Source organism: Delphinapterus leucas, chromosome X (genome assembly GCF_059928025.1).
Source record: "Delphinapterus leucas isolate spDelLeu-1000000601 "Yukka" chromosome X, BTC_Dleu_Yukka2, whole genome shotgun sequence".
Lineage (NCBI taxonomy): Eukaryota > Metazoa > Chordata > Mammalia > Artiodactyla > Monodontidae > Delphinapterus > Delphinapterus leucas.
Window position 1 is genome coordinate 85658875 of NC_143150.1, and position 16202 is coordinate 85675076.

General features: G+C 38.0%; 1 protein-coding gene across 3 annotated transcripts in view; it reads left to right on the forward strand.

Annotated features, from left to right (window-relative positions):
• WNK3 (WNK lysine deficient protein kinase 3) overlaps window positions 1-16202 on the forward strand; it is a 127900-nt gene that overhangs the window by 26329 nt on the left and 85369 nt on the right. For all 3 annotated transcript variants that reach the window (XM_089904487.1, XM_022563612.3, XM_022563613.3), the window contains exons 2-6: window positions 4969-5141; window positions 5917-6137; window positions 6997-7154; window positions 10603-10691; window positions 14075-14294. In XM_089904487.1, coding sequence (XP_089760613.1) covers window positions 4969-5141; window positions 5917-6137; window positions 6997-7154; window positions 10603-10691; window positions 14075-14294 — 861 coding nt within the window. The remainder of the gene's footprint in view (window positions 1-4968; window positions 5142-5916; window positions 6138-6996; window positions 7155-10602; window positions 10692-14074; window positions 14295-16202) is intronic.

Here is a 16202-nt window from a genome sequence, read left to right on the forward strand (position 1 = left end):
CTTTAGGTGCAAGGTTAGGTTGTTTATTCAAGATGTTTCCTGTTTCTTAAGGTGGGCTTGTATTGCTATAAACTTCCCTCTTAGAACTGCTTTTGCTGCATCCCATAGGTTTTGAGTCGTCGTGTCTCCATGTCATTTGTTTCTAGGTATTTTTTTATTTCCTCTTCGATTTCTTTAGTGATCACTTCGTTATTAAGTAGTGTATTGTTTAGCCTCCATGTGTTTGTATTTTTTACAGATCTTTTCCTGTAATTGATATCTAGTCTTATGGCATTGTGGTCGGAAAAGGGACTTGATACAATTCCAATTTTCTTAAATTTGCCAAGGCTTGACTTGTGATCCAGGATATGATCTATCCTGGAGAATGTTCCATGAGCACTTGAGAAAAATGTGTATTCTGTTGTTTTTGGATGGAGTGTCCTACAAATATGAATTAAGTCCATCTTGTTTAATGTATCATTTAAAGCTTGTGTTTCCTTATTTATTTTCATTTTGGATGATCTGTCCATTGGTTAAAGTGGGGTGTTAAAGTCCCCTATTATGAATGTGTTATTTTCGATTTCCCCTTTTATGGCTGTTAGTATTTGCCTTATGTATTGAGGTGCTCCTATGTTGGGTGCATAAATATTTACAATTGTTATATCTTCTTCTTGGATGGATCCCTTGATCATTATGTAGTGTCCTTCTTTGTCTCTTCTAATAGTCCTTATTCTAAAGTCTATTTTGTCTGATATGAGAATTGCCACTCCAGCTTTCTTTTGGTTTCCATTTGCATGGAATATCTTTTTCCATCCCCTTACTTTCAGTCTGTATGTGTCTCTAGATCTGAAGTGTATCTCTTGTAGACAGCACATATTTGGGTCTTGTTTTTGTATCCATTCAGCCAATCTGTGTCTTTTGGTGGGAGCATTTAGCCCATTTACATTTAAGGTAATTATCAATATTTATGTTCCTATTCCCATTTTCTAAATTGTTTTGAGTTCGTTATTGTAGGTCTTTTCCTTCTTTTGTGTTTCTTGCCTAGAGAAGTTCCCTTAGCATTTGTTGTAAAGCTGGTTTGGTGGTGCTGAACTCTCTCAGCTTTTGCTTGTCCGTAAAGTTTTTAATTTCTCCATCAAATCTGAATGAGATCCTTGCTGGGTATTGTAATCTTGGTTGCAGGTTTTTCTCTTTCATCACTTTCAGTATGTCCTGCCACTCCCTTCTGGCTTGCAGAGTTTCTGCTGAGAGATCAGCTGTTAACCTTATGGGGATTCCCTTGTGTGTTATTCGTTGTTTTTCCCTTGCTGCTTTTAATATGCTTTCTTTGTATTTAATTTTTGACAGTTTGATTAATATGTGTCTTCGCATATTTCTCCTTGGATTTATCCTGTATGGGACTTTCTGTGCTTCGTGCACTTGATTAACTATTTCCTTTCCCATATTAGGGAAGTTTTCAACTATAATCTCTTCAGATATTTTCTCAGTCCCTTTCTTTTTCTCTTCTTCTTCTGGAACCCCTATAATTCGAATGTTGGTGTGTTTAATGTTGTCCCAGAAGTCTCTGAGACTGTCCTCAGTTCTTTTCATTCTTTTTTCTTTATTCTGTTCTGCAGTAGTTATTTCCACTATTTTATCTTCCAGGTCACTTATCCGTTCTTCTGTCTCAGTTATTCTGCTATTGATGCCATCTAGAGTATTTTTCATTTCATTTATTGTGTTGTTCATCATTGTTTGTTTCATCTTTAGTTCTTCTAGGTCCTTGTGAAATGTTTCTTGCATTTTGTGTATTCTATTTCCACGATTTTGGATCATCTTTACTGCCATTATTCTGAATTCTTTTTCAGGTAGACTGCCTATGTCTTCTTCATTTGTTAGGTCTGGTGCGTTTTTTATCTTGCTCCTTCATCTGCTGTGTGTTTTTCTATCTTCTCATTTTGCTTATCTTACTGTGTTTGGGGTCTCCTTTTTGCAGGCTGCACGTTTGTAGTTCCCGTTGTTTTTGATGTCTGTCCCCAGTGGCTAAGGTTGGTCAGTGGGTTGTGTAGGCTTCCTGGTGGAGGGGAGTAGTGCCTGTGTTCTGGTGGGTGAGGCTGGATCTTGTCTCTCTGGTGGGCAGGTCCACGTCTGGTGGTGTGTTTTGGGGTGTCTGTGGACTTATTATGATTTTAGGCAGCCTCTCTGCTAATGGATGGGGTTGTGTTTCTCTTTTGCTAGTTGTTTGGCGTAGGGTGTCCAGCACTGTAGCTTGCTGGTCGTTGAGTGAAGCTGGGTTCTGGTGTTGAGCAGGAGATCTCTGGGAGATTTTCGCCTTTTGATATGTGGAGCTGTGGTCTCTTGTTGACCAGTGTCCCGAAGTTGGCTCTCCCACCTCAGAGGCACAGCACTAACTCCTGGCTCCAGCACCAAGAGCCTTTCATCCCCACGGCTCAGAATAAAAGGGAGAAAAAGTAGAGAGAAAGAATTAGTAGAAGTAGGAAGAAAGAAAGAAAGAAAGGTAGGAAGGAAGAAAGAAGAAAAGAAGGAAAGGAGGAAAGAAGGAAAGGAGGAAAGAAAGAATGGAAGGAGGGAGGGACGGATGGTGGGAGGAAGGAAGGAAGGAAGAAAGGAGGGAAGGAAGGAAAAAAGACAGAATGAATGAAATAAATTAAAATAAAATAGAGTAAAATATAATAAAGTTATTAAATTAAAAAATAATTATTAAGAAAAAAAATTTTAAAAAATGGATGGATGGAACCTTAGGACAAATTGTGGAAGCAAATCTATACAGACAAAATCTCATACAGAAGCATACATGTACACACTCACAAAAAGAGGAAATGGGGAAAAAAATCATAAATCTTGCTCTCAAAGTCCACCTCCTCAATTTGGGATGATTCGTTGTCTAAAGGAGGGAAGGAAGTAAAGAAAGAAAGAAGATAAAGTAAAATAATATAGAGTTATTAAAATTAATTATTAAGAAAGAAAAAAAATTAAAGAAAAACCAAAAACAAAAAACAGACGGATGGAACCCTAGGACCAATGGTGGAAGCAAAGCTATACAGACAAAATCTCACATCTTGCTCTCAAAGTACACCTCCTCAATTTGGGATGATTCGTTGTCTATTCAGGTATTCCACAGATGCAGGGTACATCAAGTTGATGGTCGAGCTTTAATCCGCTGCTCCTGAGGCTACTGGGAGAGATTTCCCTTTCTCTTCTTTGTTCTCACAGCTCCCAGGGGTTCAGCTTTGGATTTGGCCCCGCCTCTGCGTGTAGGTCGCCGGAGGGCGTCTATTTTTCGTTCAGACAGGACGGGGTTAAAGGAGCCGCTGATTCGGGGGCTCTGGCTCACTCAGGCCCGGGGGAGGGAGGGACCCGGAGTGCGGGGTGGGCCTGCGGCGGCAGAGGCCGGCGTAACGTTGCACCAGTCTGAGGCGCACCGTGCGTTCTCCCGGGGAAGTTGTCCCTGGATCCCGGGAACCCAGCAGTGGCGGGCTGCACAGGCTCCCCGGAAGGGAGGTGTGGATAGTGACCTGTGCTCGAACACAGGCTTCTTGGCGGCGGCGGCAGCAGGCTTAGCGTCTCCTGCCCATCTCTGGGGTCCGCGCCTTTAGCCGCGGCTCGCTCCCATCTCTGGAGCTTCTTTAAGCAGCGCTCTTAATCCGCTCTCCTCGCGCACCAGGAAGCAAAGAGGGAAGAAAAAGTCTCTTGCCTCTTCGGCAGCTCCAGACCTTTTCCCGGACTCCGTCCCGGCTAGCCGTGGTGCACTAGCCCCCTTCAGGCTGTGTTCATGCCGCCAGCCCAAGTCCTCTCGCTGCGCTCTGACCGAAGCCGAGCCTCAGCTCTCAGCCCCGCCCGCCCCGGCGGGTGAGCAGACAAGCCTCTTGGCAGGTGAGTGCCGGTCGGCACCGATCCTCTGTGCGGGAATCTCTCCGCTTTGCTCTCCGCACCCCTGTTGCTGCGCTCTCCTCTGCGTCTCCGCACCTCCCCACCACCGCCACCTGCAGTCTCCGCCCACGAAGGGGCTTCCTTGTGTGTGGAAACCTTTCCTCCTTCAGCTCCCTCCCACTGGTGCAGTTCCCATCCCTATTCTTTTGTCTTTGTTTTTTCTTTTGCCCTACCCAGGTACGTGGGGAGCTTCTTGCCTTTTGGGAGGTCTGAGGTCTTCTGCCAGCGTTCAGTAGGTGTTCTGTAGGAGTTGTTCCACGTGTAGATGTGTTTCTGGTGTATCTGTGGGGAGGAAGGTGATCTCCGCGTCTTACTCTTCTGCCATCTTCCCCTCCACCTCGGGAAACTTTCTTATTGTTTTGATTTTTTACTTTTTCTCACTTTGAGATACTGTTTTTTCTTTTCCAGCAAAGGAAATTTTACTTACTATTTATTATTTATTTTTCCAGTTTTATTGAGATGTAATTGACATATAACAATGTAGAAGTTTAAGGTATGCAACATAATGATTTGAGAGATATATATAGTGAAATGATTATCACAAAAGTTTAGTTAACATCAAAGATATTGTTTTTCAAGGCATTGATTTATTATGCAGGTAGGTTTGTAACATAGTTATGAAATGTAACAACTGCTGCATTTTGCTGTATGAGAGGAGTCAAAGTAACTACCTAACAAAGAATATCAATGATTATATAGGTACTGAGAAAAGAATTGACAGGTGAAAATAGATACATACATACAATAAAATAAAGCACTCAGGGCTTCCCTGGTGGCTCAGTGGTTGAGAGTCTGCCTGCCGATATAGGGGACACGGGTTCATGCCCCGGTTCAGGAAGATCCCACATGCTGCGGAGCGGCTGGGCCCGTGCGCCATGGCCGCTGGGCCTGCGCATCCGGAGCCTGTGCTCCGCAGCGGGAGAGGCCACAACAGTGAGGGGCCTGGGTACCGCAAAAAAAATAAATAAAAATAAATAAATAAAGCACTCATTTGAGTGGTGTTAGAAATGTGCAAGAGAATTTCTAGCCTTTAATTTGGAACTTGATCTTCCATTTTAGGACCGGAAATTAACTAAAGCTGAGCAGCAAAGGTTCAAGGAAGAAGCAGAGATGTTAAAGGGTCTCCAGCATCCCAATATAGTTCGATTCTATGATTCCTGGGAGTCTATACTAAAAGGAAAGAAATGTATTGTATTAGTGACTGAACTTATGACATCAGGAACCTTAAAGACGTAAGTTGACCCTGAAAGTGCCAATGGAGTTTTATTTGGAAATAATTTTCAGGATTCGCAAAAGTTGTTTGTAAAGTAACAGTACTTGATTAAAGAATTTGTAGAATCTGAATCTAGTGACTATGTTTCAGGGCAGGTTAAAAAATTTGGATGTTAATGAAGTTTGTTAGAAAATACAATGTTGAGAAATTAATATTTGTGGGATATCATAGAATTTTAGAATTAGAAATCATTATAGAGATAATATAATGCCATTTTGTAGAAGATGATGAAAGGCTGGGGACGTGGCCAGATTCACATATCTAGTGAGCAGTACTATGTAATTATAGTCTATTGTTTTGTTTCTGAATACAGTATTTCATTTGATGGTATAACCACTTATTTGTGATTGTTAAATGTGCGATGTACTTTTTCTGTTTCCTAGCATCTTTGCACTAAAATTTTACATAGTTAAACCCTCTGATGACTCTATTTAAGCAGTTATTAGGAAGTAGAGAGAACTTTGTTTTTAAAATTTTGATGCCATTCCATAAAAGGTCACTCTGATTGGAATGATTCTTGTTTTGAATTAAAAATGCTAAACTTAGTAGGATGTCTTCTCTAAGAATGAGGCTTTAGATTTAATAATTTTTTGTCACAACAGACAATAGAAGATAACTCAGTGGTGGCAATCATAATATATATAGTATCAGCTAGCTTACGTGATTTACCCTAATGTGCTCATACAGTAAGCTAGGTATGTTTGTTTACATGTGGTTTTTGTTTCTTTGTGTAGGTACTTAAAACGATTTAAAGTCATGAAACCAAAGGTCTTAAGGAGCTGGTGCAGGCAAATTTTAAAGGGGTTGCAGTTCTTACACACTAGGACTCCTCCTATTATTCACCGGGATCTGAAGTGTGACAATATTTTCATCACGGGACCCACTGGATCTGTGAAGATTGGTGATCTAGGACTAGCCACCTTAATGCGCACATCATTTGCTAAAAGTGTCATTGGTGATTAACATTTTATAGTTTGTTGGTTGCGTAAAGACCGATCTTTTAAATTGTATATGTCTAGAACGGGGATCAGCAAACCACAGCCTATGGGCCAAATTTGGCTTCACTGCCTATTTTTGTAAATAAAGTTTTGTTGGAACACAGCCACACCCACTTATTTACTCGTCTATGGTTGCTTTTTCACTACAGTGTCAGAGTTAATTAGTTGTGATAGAGCCCATGTGGACTACAAAGCCTGAAATATTTATTTTTGGCCCTTTACAGAGAAATTTGCTGGCCCCTGGTCTAGAATGTGAATTTGCTTTGAAATATCTATTATATATTGACTGATTTTAGAGACATCCCAGTGTATTTCTTTTGTGATGTATTTAATATTATTGAAAGGTTCTGAGGACTTAAGAAATAGGATTTACTACTTCAGAAAAATTTAAATAACTAAAAACAAGGATAGAAATAAAAACAGATTTTGGTAATCATTACCTAATTTTGAACATTGAAAATTGTACTTCATCAATATGGAAAGTTAAAGAAATTAAGTTAAGGAATTATATGTGTATATATATGTATATTATAGGTATATATATATATATATATATATATATATATATATATATATGCTTTTAGGGAACAGAACTTAACTCAGATAATCCTTATGGCAAAGGGAATGTGATCTTGGTGGATACATTTTTTTTTTTTTTTTGGTCACACTGCGTGGCTTGTGGGATCTTAGTTCCATGACCAGGGACTGAACCCTGGCCCTTGACAGTGAGAACGCAGAGTCCTAACCACTGGACCGCCAGGGAATTCTCTACATTTTTCTTTCTTTTAAAAAAAATGTGGTTGTGGTATTTTGTAGGCACTCCTGAGTTTATGGCCCCAGAGATGTATGAAGAGCACTACGATGAATCTGTGGACGTCTATGCTTTTGGAATGTGTATGCTAGAAATGGCTACTTCGGAGTACCCTTATTCTGAGTGCCAGAATGCAGCTCAAATATACCGTAAAGTAACTAGTGTAGGTATAACTTTATTCTTTTTACTTCACAAATTGCCGCATTTCATGGTAAAGTAAACTTAGAAGTTGACTTAGTCAAACATAATTTTGGTGTAAAGCAACTGTATTCCAATAAAAATTAATTTTAAAAAACCTAATTTGGGGGCTTCCCTGGTGACTCAGTGGTTAAGAATCTGCCTGCCAATGCAGGGGACACGGGTTCAATCCCTGGCCCGGGAAGATCTCACATGCCACGGAGCAACTAAGCTCGTGCACCACAACTACTGAGCCTGCGCTCTAGAGCCTTCCTGCCACAACTACTGAAGCCCGTGTGCCTAGAGCCTATGCTCCGCAACAAGAGAAGCCACTGCAATGAGAAGCCTGTGCACCGCAATGAAGAGTAGCCCCTGCTCACTGCAACTAGAGAAAGCCCACGCACAGCAACGAAGACCCAGCACAACCAAAAATAAAAACAGAAAAACCAAATTAAAACAAACAAACAAAAAACCTAATTTTGGTTTAGTTCTGTATAACAGTGCTAAATTTAACATAATTTTAATGAAACAAGCTTTAGATTTATGCTATATACCTATACTCAAATGGGGTCATATAAAATGCTCTGTATTAGTATCTTTGGGGAAAATGTACAGATATATCATCTATATCCATTTGTTTGTAAAGAATTTTTAGGTATTTATTAGATGGATCTTATTTTCCAAAGCTACATAATAAAGATTGGCTAAATGGTTTTGAAGATTTCTTCTGGTTCTAGAAGCCTGATTATGAAGTGGCATTCAATGGATACAGTATTTGGTTCCCTGCTATGAGTAATTTTTTGCATTAGAAATTACAAGGAATGCAAAGATGAGTAAGAAGTGTTTGCTACCTACAAAGAGCTTACATTTTTAGTAGAGCAGTAATATAAACTCACAAATAACTATAAAAATAAGAGAATAGGAGTATAGTAAGGGAGGTAGAAGCAAAGTGTTAAGATTGTTGAAAATAGGTCCTTTCATATCCAGTTGGGTGGCTCAAGGTAGGCCACAAAAGAGATTGTTAGAGTGTTTCAGGTAACATACTAATAGGTACCATTTTTAAATACATAATATATGCCACATGCTTTTATCTTTGTATTCCTACAAGATGGCACTGTCTTCAGTTTAGAAATGATGAGACTGAGAATCAGAGGTTGTGACCTGCCCAAGTTCACACAGCTACTAGTAATGGTGGATTTTGACCTCAAGTCTGACTTCAGAGGTTTGTTTAGGGAGACAATAAGAAATCCAGAATTCTATATGACAAATGACCTAGTTTCTCCAACAAATCAATTTCCTGAAAGAAAAAAGGGGAAGGGACTGTTACAGAATACAAGAGACTTAAAGTAGTGATGAGCTGGTAAATGTTTAACAACTGATTCTCTGAAAAAGAAAAAGCGCTGATTTCTAGCATTTGCTAATTTCCTTGGTGTAAGTGCTCCCACCATGACTGATTTCAAGTCACCAATGTGACCTCACTTGAATGCAGGGTTGAGAAAGGGTGCAGAGTGGCACTCATATAGTATTTCCACCATACGGATACAAAAGATGTAAGCAACTGCAAGAGCATAAATAATAGTAAAATGTAGTAAAACAATCAAGGAATTGTGTTTTCAGTATTTATTACCTTGGCTCTTAATATAATTTATTTAATCGTAAGTTTATATAATTTAAATTTTATAAATGGATGTATTTAATAATCAGCTTGCACAATTCCTGAAAATGTAATAGTTGGCCCTTGTGAGCTGGTATGAGCCGGTTCCATTGCACCATACATGTAATGTATGGACCTTGTTTGGCTCCTGATTTGAACAGACCAACTTGTAAGAACACCTCATTTAGACAATTTGGAAAATTTGAGTATAGATTGGGTTTTAGATGATATTAAGCAATTATTGATAATTATTTTAGGTGGGATGATGACATGATATCTGTTAGAGATAGAAACTGGAGACTTTATGGGTGAAATGACATGGTGCCTAGTATTTGCTTTAAAATATTCCAGGATAAAAGTGGTGTGGGAGTAGATAGCTGAAACGAGGTTAAGGAATGATGCTTGTTGTTGAAACTGGTGATGATTACATGGGACTTCTACTTTTGAGTATGTTTGAATATTTCTATAATAAACAGCTGAGAAAAAGAAATGGGACTAGAATGCCCTTTTAGTTTGGGCCCATATATTGTACGACCACAAATAGAAGAGTCTGTACTTGATTTTTTAAGTTGCAGCTCCCCAATTATTTTCACCTAGGAGCAGAGAAAGGCAGTAATTATCCAGGGCTGGGGAATGGGTAAGAGATCAGTGGAAAGGTCAAAGAGGGCTTTTTCTATAAGTAGAATAAAAAATTCCATTTTTTGTATGGTGATTTTATTCTTTTATATTCAGGTCACAGAAATGCCATATCACAATTCAGATTTCCATCTCTACTAAAGCTTCTTGAATTTGAGGCCCAAATTAACTCCTAATCTCACCAGATTTATCTAGGATATGGTACTTGGCTTTCTGATTCTGTATTCTGTGAGGTAGTGTGAAGACCCAGAACTAGATCTTAGATTGCCTCATTCCATGATAATTTTTCTATTATACCTTTCTGCTTATAGCTTAATTTTGAATTTTCTGTTAAATGATGGCAATGTTCTTGTATGATTTTTTAAATCTAAAACCCATAAATTAAGGGTAACAGAATGTAAAATAAGTACATTTAGGCAGCTAACAGTTATTATAAGAACGTTTTGAATTATCTGGACCTCATTAATTTGATATTGAATTCCTAGAACCTGATAATTAGCTTGAGGTTCTCCCAATATTTTGGTATTGTTTAAGGATAAACATAATATAGATTTCTCAAAAGTTTATATATATATATAACAATATATATATTTTATATATATATTTACTGATTGCTCATTGTGTCTAGCCATTCTAGAAGACTTTGAAATATTGATTTGAAATGTTTGCGATAGAGAAGCCCTTATTTGGAATTTCTAAAAGTGTTTTTTAATAACTGACTTTTCTGATTTCAAAAAAATACTTGTTTATTATATTTTACTAATTGGGGTTATACTGTATGTACATTTTGGGATCCTGTTTTTTTCCTACTTAATGTTGCAGCATGAGAATTCTCCACATTATTAATTACTATGAGAACATGTTTAGTTTCCATGTATTAGCATATGCATATATATGTATATCACATAATTTATGTAATATTACCTCTGTTATTAGAGATTTAGATCATTTACAATTTTTCACTGTTATTTGTAGAGCTATGACAAAATCCTTGTCAAAAAGTTGTTAAACTTATACTGTGTGTATATATCTCATTTAAAATTTGAATATGGTTTAGTGGTAAAAAATCATTATTTTAGTAATGATGTTGGCTTCGGCTTTCAGTTGCTTGATTTGTGACTAGAAACCGTTTTTCTTCTTCCAGGGTATAAAACCAGCCAGTTTCAATAAAGTCACTGATCCTGAAGTGAAAGAAATCATCGAGGGATGTATTCGTCAAAATAAATCTGAAAGGTGGGTGCATATGCAGTGAAATGACATGACTGATGGATGAATTTTTCTCTTATCTTGAGCTGGGTCTTTTTCTGATCTTTGAATCATGCTGGGTATGACTTTTCAGTGGAATCCAAACCATACTGACTAGAGTGAAGTGTATCAGTGCATCTTGTTTGCCATTTTAAACTGATACCATGTGCTGAATTTTCCTTGAACCGAAATTTGGGTTGTGTTTGTCTGTGTGTGTTGTGACAAGATCACCTTCAGCCATCAGTTTAACAGTCAGTGGGCCCCCTCCCAGGTTAACTTGCTTCTAACAGTTGGTAGATAGTAGAGAGTTTCCTGCATTGTCACCTTCACATAAGTACTTAAATGGTTTTTTATGATAGTTTAAGAAAAAATTTAACCATCAATTCACCAGATGTTTTTTATTTGTCCATAATGTCCTGTGTCATGATAATAGTAATGCTGATAGGGCTATTTTTGTTCAAGAAATAGTATTCTAGATTTATTTGTACAATTTCTATTTTTCTTATGGACAATTCCTTTTAGTTTTAGCTTTTCCCTTTAATTTGAGCTTTGGACAGTTACTGACTCAAATTGCTCGGTTAGTATTTTGATTTTTACCTCCTTATTGATTATGATTAATAAGGTGATAGATCCTTTATAGAAATTATTTCCACCAGCATTTCACTGACTGTCTCCCATTTTTATTAGTTATCTATCTAAGTTTAGTGTTGCATATCTGAAAATATAAAAAGTCACTAAGATAAAACCTGTTTAATTATAGCTTTATTACACAACATTCTTGGTGTTTGTGCCAACAGGCTATATCTATATATCTCTATATTTTAATTATGGTAAAATATAAATAACCTAAGAGTCACCGTTTTAATCATTTTAAAATGTACAATTCAGTGACATTATGCACATTCACATTGTTGTACAACCATCACCACTATTTCCAGAACTTTCTCATCATCCCAAACAGAAACTCTGTGCCCATTAAACAGTAACTCCCCACTCCCTTTCCCCTCAACCCCTGCCAATCTCTATTCTACTTTGTCTCTACTTCTATATAGGTACCTCATATAAGTAGAATCATAAAATATTTTTCCTTTTGCATCTGGCTTATTTCACATAGCATAGTGTTTAAACGTTGATCCATGTTATAGCATGTATCAGAATTTCCTTTGTTTTTACGGTTGAATACTATTCCTTTGTGTGCGTTTGTGTGTATACACACACACACACCACATTTTGTTTATCCATTCATCTGTTAATGGACACTTTGGTTATTTCTGCCTCTTGGCTATTGTGAATAATGCGGCATGAACATTGGTGAACAAGTATCTTCTTGAGTCTGCTTTTAATTCTTTTTGGTATATACCTAGGAGTAGAATTACTGAATCATACGGTAATAATATATTTAATTTTTTGAAGAACCACTATATTTTTTCCATAGAGGCTGCATCATTTTGCATTCCTTCCAGCAATGTGTGATGGTTCCAATTTCTCAGTGTCCTCCCTAACACTTATTTTCCATTTTTTGTTAATAGACATCCTAATGGGTATAAAGTGGTATCTTATTGTGGTTTTGATTTGCATTTCCCTAAGGACTAATAACGTTGAGTATCTTTCCATGTGCTTATTGGCCATTTGTATATCTTCTTTGGAGAAATGTCTATTCAAGTCCTTTGCCTTTTTAAAAAATTGAGTTGTTTATTTTGTTGTTGTTGTTTTTGAGTTGTAGTAATTTAGGCATGCTTTTTTTAAAGCTATGCTAAAACTACTGTGTTGAAGTAGCCATTTTAGTTTGGTTTCTGATTGTTGTTTGTACAGCATTTTAATTATGATCTATTACCAAAGAACACTGGAATATTCAAAAGGATTTATGGCACATTAGTGTTTTGGAAAGAGCACAGGCTTCCACAGCAGAATAAGATTCAAATCTGGACTCACACTTAGCCAGTGTGATCTTGAGAAACTTACTTTAGCTGTTCCTCAAAATAGGTATTATTTTGATAGTTAAAAAGATAATTGGGCTTCCCTGGTGGTGCAGTGGTTGGGAGTCCACCTGCCGATGCAGGGGACACGGGTTTGTGCCCCGGTCCGGGAAGATCCCACATGCCGCGGAGCGGCTGGGCCCGTGAGCCATGGCCACTGAGCCTGCGCGTCCGGAGCCTGTGCTCCACAACGGGAGAGGCCACAACAGTGAGAGGCCCGCGTACCGCAAAAAAAAAAAAAAAAAAAAAAAAAAGTTAATGAATGCATATAAAATACCTAACAGAGTAATAAGTATTTAATGAATGATACTGTCTGCTGCTATTGCAGTGGTTATTCCTTAGTAAAAATATCTAGGCAAAACTTTCATTTAGAAGCAGAGTGCTTAACTTGGTTGTACCTTCTTAAACACATCTCACCTTAGCCTTAAGACTAATTAGTCTGAGCAAGCTTGTTTTTTATAAAACTGTCTTAGTTAAGTGTTTGTCTCTTGATCACTAAAAATGTAGAAGGTTGAAAATCCTCAACTTACAGGATACCGTGCTGTCAATATGCTTTGTCTGTTTTAAATAGTGCAGGAGGGGCTTTCTGCATACAAACTATGAAATACATCAGTTATAGCTCTCACTGGCCTGTAATATAGATAGATATTATTTATCTATTTTAGAAGTTGGTCAAAGAAAAGGAAATTAACTCTCCCAGCTTATAAAAGAATCTTTTGAACCTCTGTGCTTGTTTCTCTTCAGAGATGGTTAATCCCTAATATTAGACTAGAGTTGTATCCATTATATGTATACTTTGGCCTAGGATACTGGACTTAAATACTTTAAGAAAACCGTGTGACTTTGCTGAACTGAATTAGCTTCACCCATGGCATTCCCTAAAGAGTGAAGTACACTGACTAGATTATTGTTAATAGAGTTAATGACTTCTATTTATAACATTTGTAAAAGTGTTTGAATTCCTAATTTACTTTAGAGTTTATATACCTCAAAGAGTTTTTAGTTTTCTTTGCCAACAATCTGTTGTGTGAGTTTTAGTAACTTAAGCCAGTGGCTTAGGGAAGATACTCAGTCCATCTGACGTTTGCTGCAGCACTTCTCTAATTATCTCTAGGCATACCTTTAGGTATGTTAAACTTCAGTATCTAGATATGTTACTGTTAATAATCCTTAATTAAGATCACTACAAATGCATGTTAGTTGGGATTTCTTTGCATCCTTGGTAATAATAAATTGGATATAAGATTTGGTTTTTATAAAAAGGCAGATTAATGGTTTAATTAATAGAAAATTTTAAATCACGTTGTTACTTTGACACAATTTTTACTAATTAAGTGCTCTATACCTTGTTTATGATTGGAAGAATTGATAACAGATTTGTATTTTGTTTATTAGGTTGTCTGTCAGGGACCTACTAAACCACGCATTTTTTGCTGAAGATACAGGGCTAAGGGTGGAGTTAGCGGAGGAAGATGATTGCTCAAATTCATCTCTGGCTTTAAGGCTCTGGGTTGAAGACCCTAAAAAATTGAAAGGCAAGCATAAAGACAATGAAGCTATTGAATTCAGTTTCAATTTAGAAACAGATACACCTGAGGAAGTAGCGTATGAAATGGTAAGTGAATCCTACCACTGGCTTCCCCTCCCCTTATAGTATCAGGGTTGATTCCTTTCTCCTTCTGATTGCTTTCTTTCCTCTCATTTTCTTCATTTAAATTGTAATTTTATTGTGAAATATATCTCTACAACAGAGTATATTAAATTTGTATGTACAGTATAAAGAATAGTAAAACTCTACTTTTGTTAAGAAATAGAACACTACTGGAACTTTAGAAGCTACCTGTGTGCCCCTCCCCCACTTGCGTTCCTCTCCCTCATTACCACAGGTCATATCTACCCTGACTTTTGTGTTACTCATTCCTTTGCTTTTCATTATAGTTTACCTAAATAATATATATTATTTTGTTTTGAAAACCAGAGTGGCAAACACACACCTAGCTGGTTACTGAAGTTACTGTTAGGTGAAGATGCCCAGGAGGGGATAAGCTGAACAGTCTCTCGGTCATAGTCTGGCTTCAGCTTCCCTAAGAGTTTATGAGAGCCGAGTCTAGGGAGGTCATCAGGGTGAGGTCACATGTGAGTCCAGGGAAACACACATGGCTCACCACAGTTAGAGCACCAGAGGGCTGTTGTGCAGACCAGAAAAATTAGTTGTCTGGTAACAATATGCTTTGACGGGGAGTGGGCCCCTCTGACTTCTCTACTTCTCATCTCCCCATGACCCGCTCCCCCCGCAAGAGTAGAAGACAGCAGATAACTTCTGTTGGGTGGAATGTATGTGCATGCCCGATCCAGGCTGTGCAGTACTTGGAGGGAGGGTGTGCATGAGCTTCAGCAGCATGTGGTCAAATTAGCAAAGTCCAGATACTTTGAGCCAGGCTCACCTGGGCATTCTGTCCTCAGGTTTAAAAGGAGTATGGGGGCTTCCCTGGTGGCGCAGTGGTTAAGAATCCACCTGCCAATGCAGGGGACACGGGTTTGAGCCCTGGTCCGGGAAGATTCCGCATGCCGCGGGGCAACTAAGCCCATGTGCCACCACTACTGAGCCTGCGCTCTAGACCCCGCGAGCCACAACTACTGAAGCTCGTGTGCCTAGAGTCTATGCTCTGCAACAAGAGAAGCCACTGCAATGAGAAGCCCATGCACTGCAACAAAGACCCAACGCAGCCAAAAATAAATAAATTAAAATAAATAAATAAAAGGAGTATGGGACATTGACAGTGGGTATCTTGGAGATGATAGCCTTTAACATGCCTATATTTCTAGTCACATGGTTCTAATCTAGAATGATTGTCTTGGACATCTGCTACATAACTATCATACTGATCTTTCTTTTTACTATCATTCTAGACTTCTCTGCCTCTCTCCTGTATTGGAATTCATGTGTCCTAAATCCCATGTCTTTCTCTTTCTTTGCTTACCTTTTGTTTTAGTGGCTCACTTCCTCTGCCAACTTCTTAAGAAAGGGTATATGGGAGGTAAATTCTTTGAGACTTGCATGTATTAAAAACATCTTTATTCTGTCTTCATATTTGACTGGCTAAGTCATTTTAGGTTGGCAATTAAAAAAATTTAAAGTCATTGCTGCATGATTTTCTAGCTTTCAGTATTGATATTGAGAAATACAAAGATGTTCTGTTTTCTGGATCTTTTGCATGTGATCCATTTTTTCCTCTCTGGAAGCTTGTAATATCTTCTCTTTCTTCTCAGGATTATAAATTTTCACAGTGTGTCTTGGTTGGGGTCTGTTTTCATCCACTGTGTTGGATACTCAGTGGACTCATATCCTTTAGTTTCTGGGAAATTTCTTAAAAGTATTTTATTGTTGAGTTCTTTCCCTTTGTTTTCTCTTTGTTTTCTCTTTCTAGAACTGCTGTTATTTGGATGTTTGGCCTCTTGGACTGTTTCTCCAATGTTCTTTTCTATTTTCTATCTTTTTATCTTTTTATTCTCCTTCCTGGAA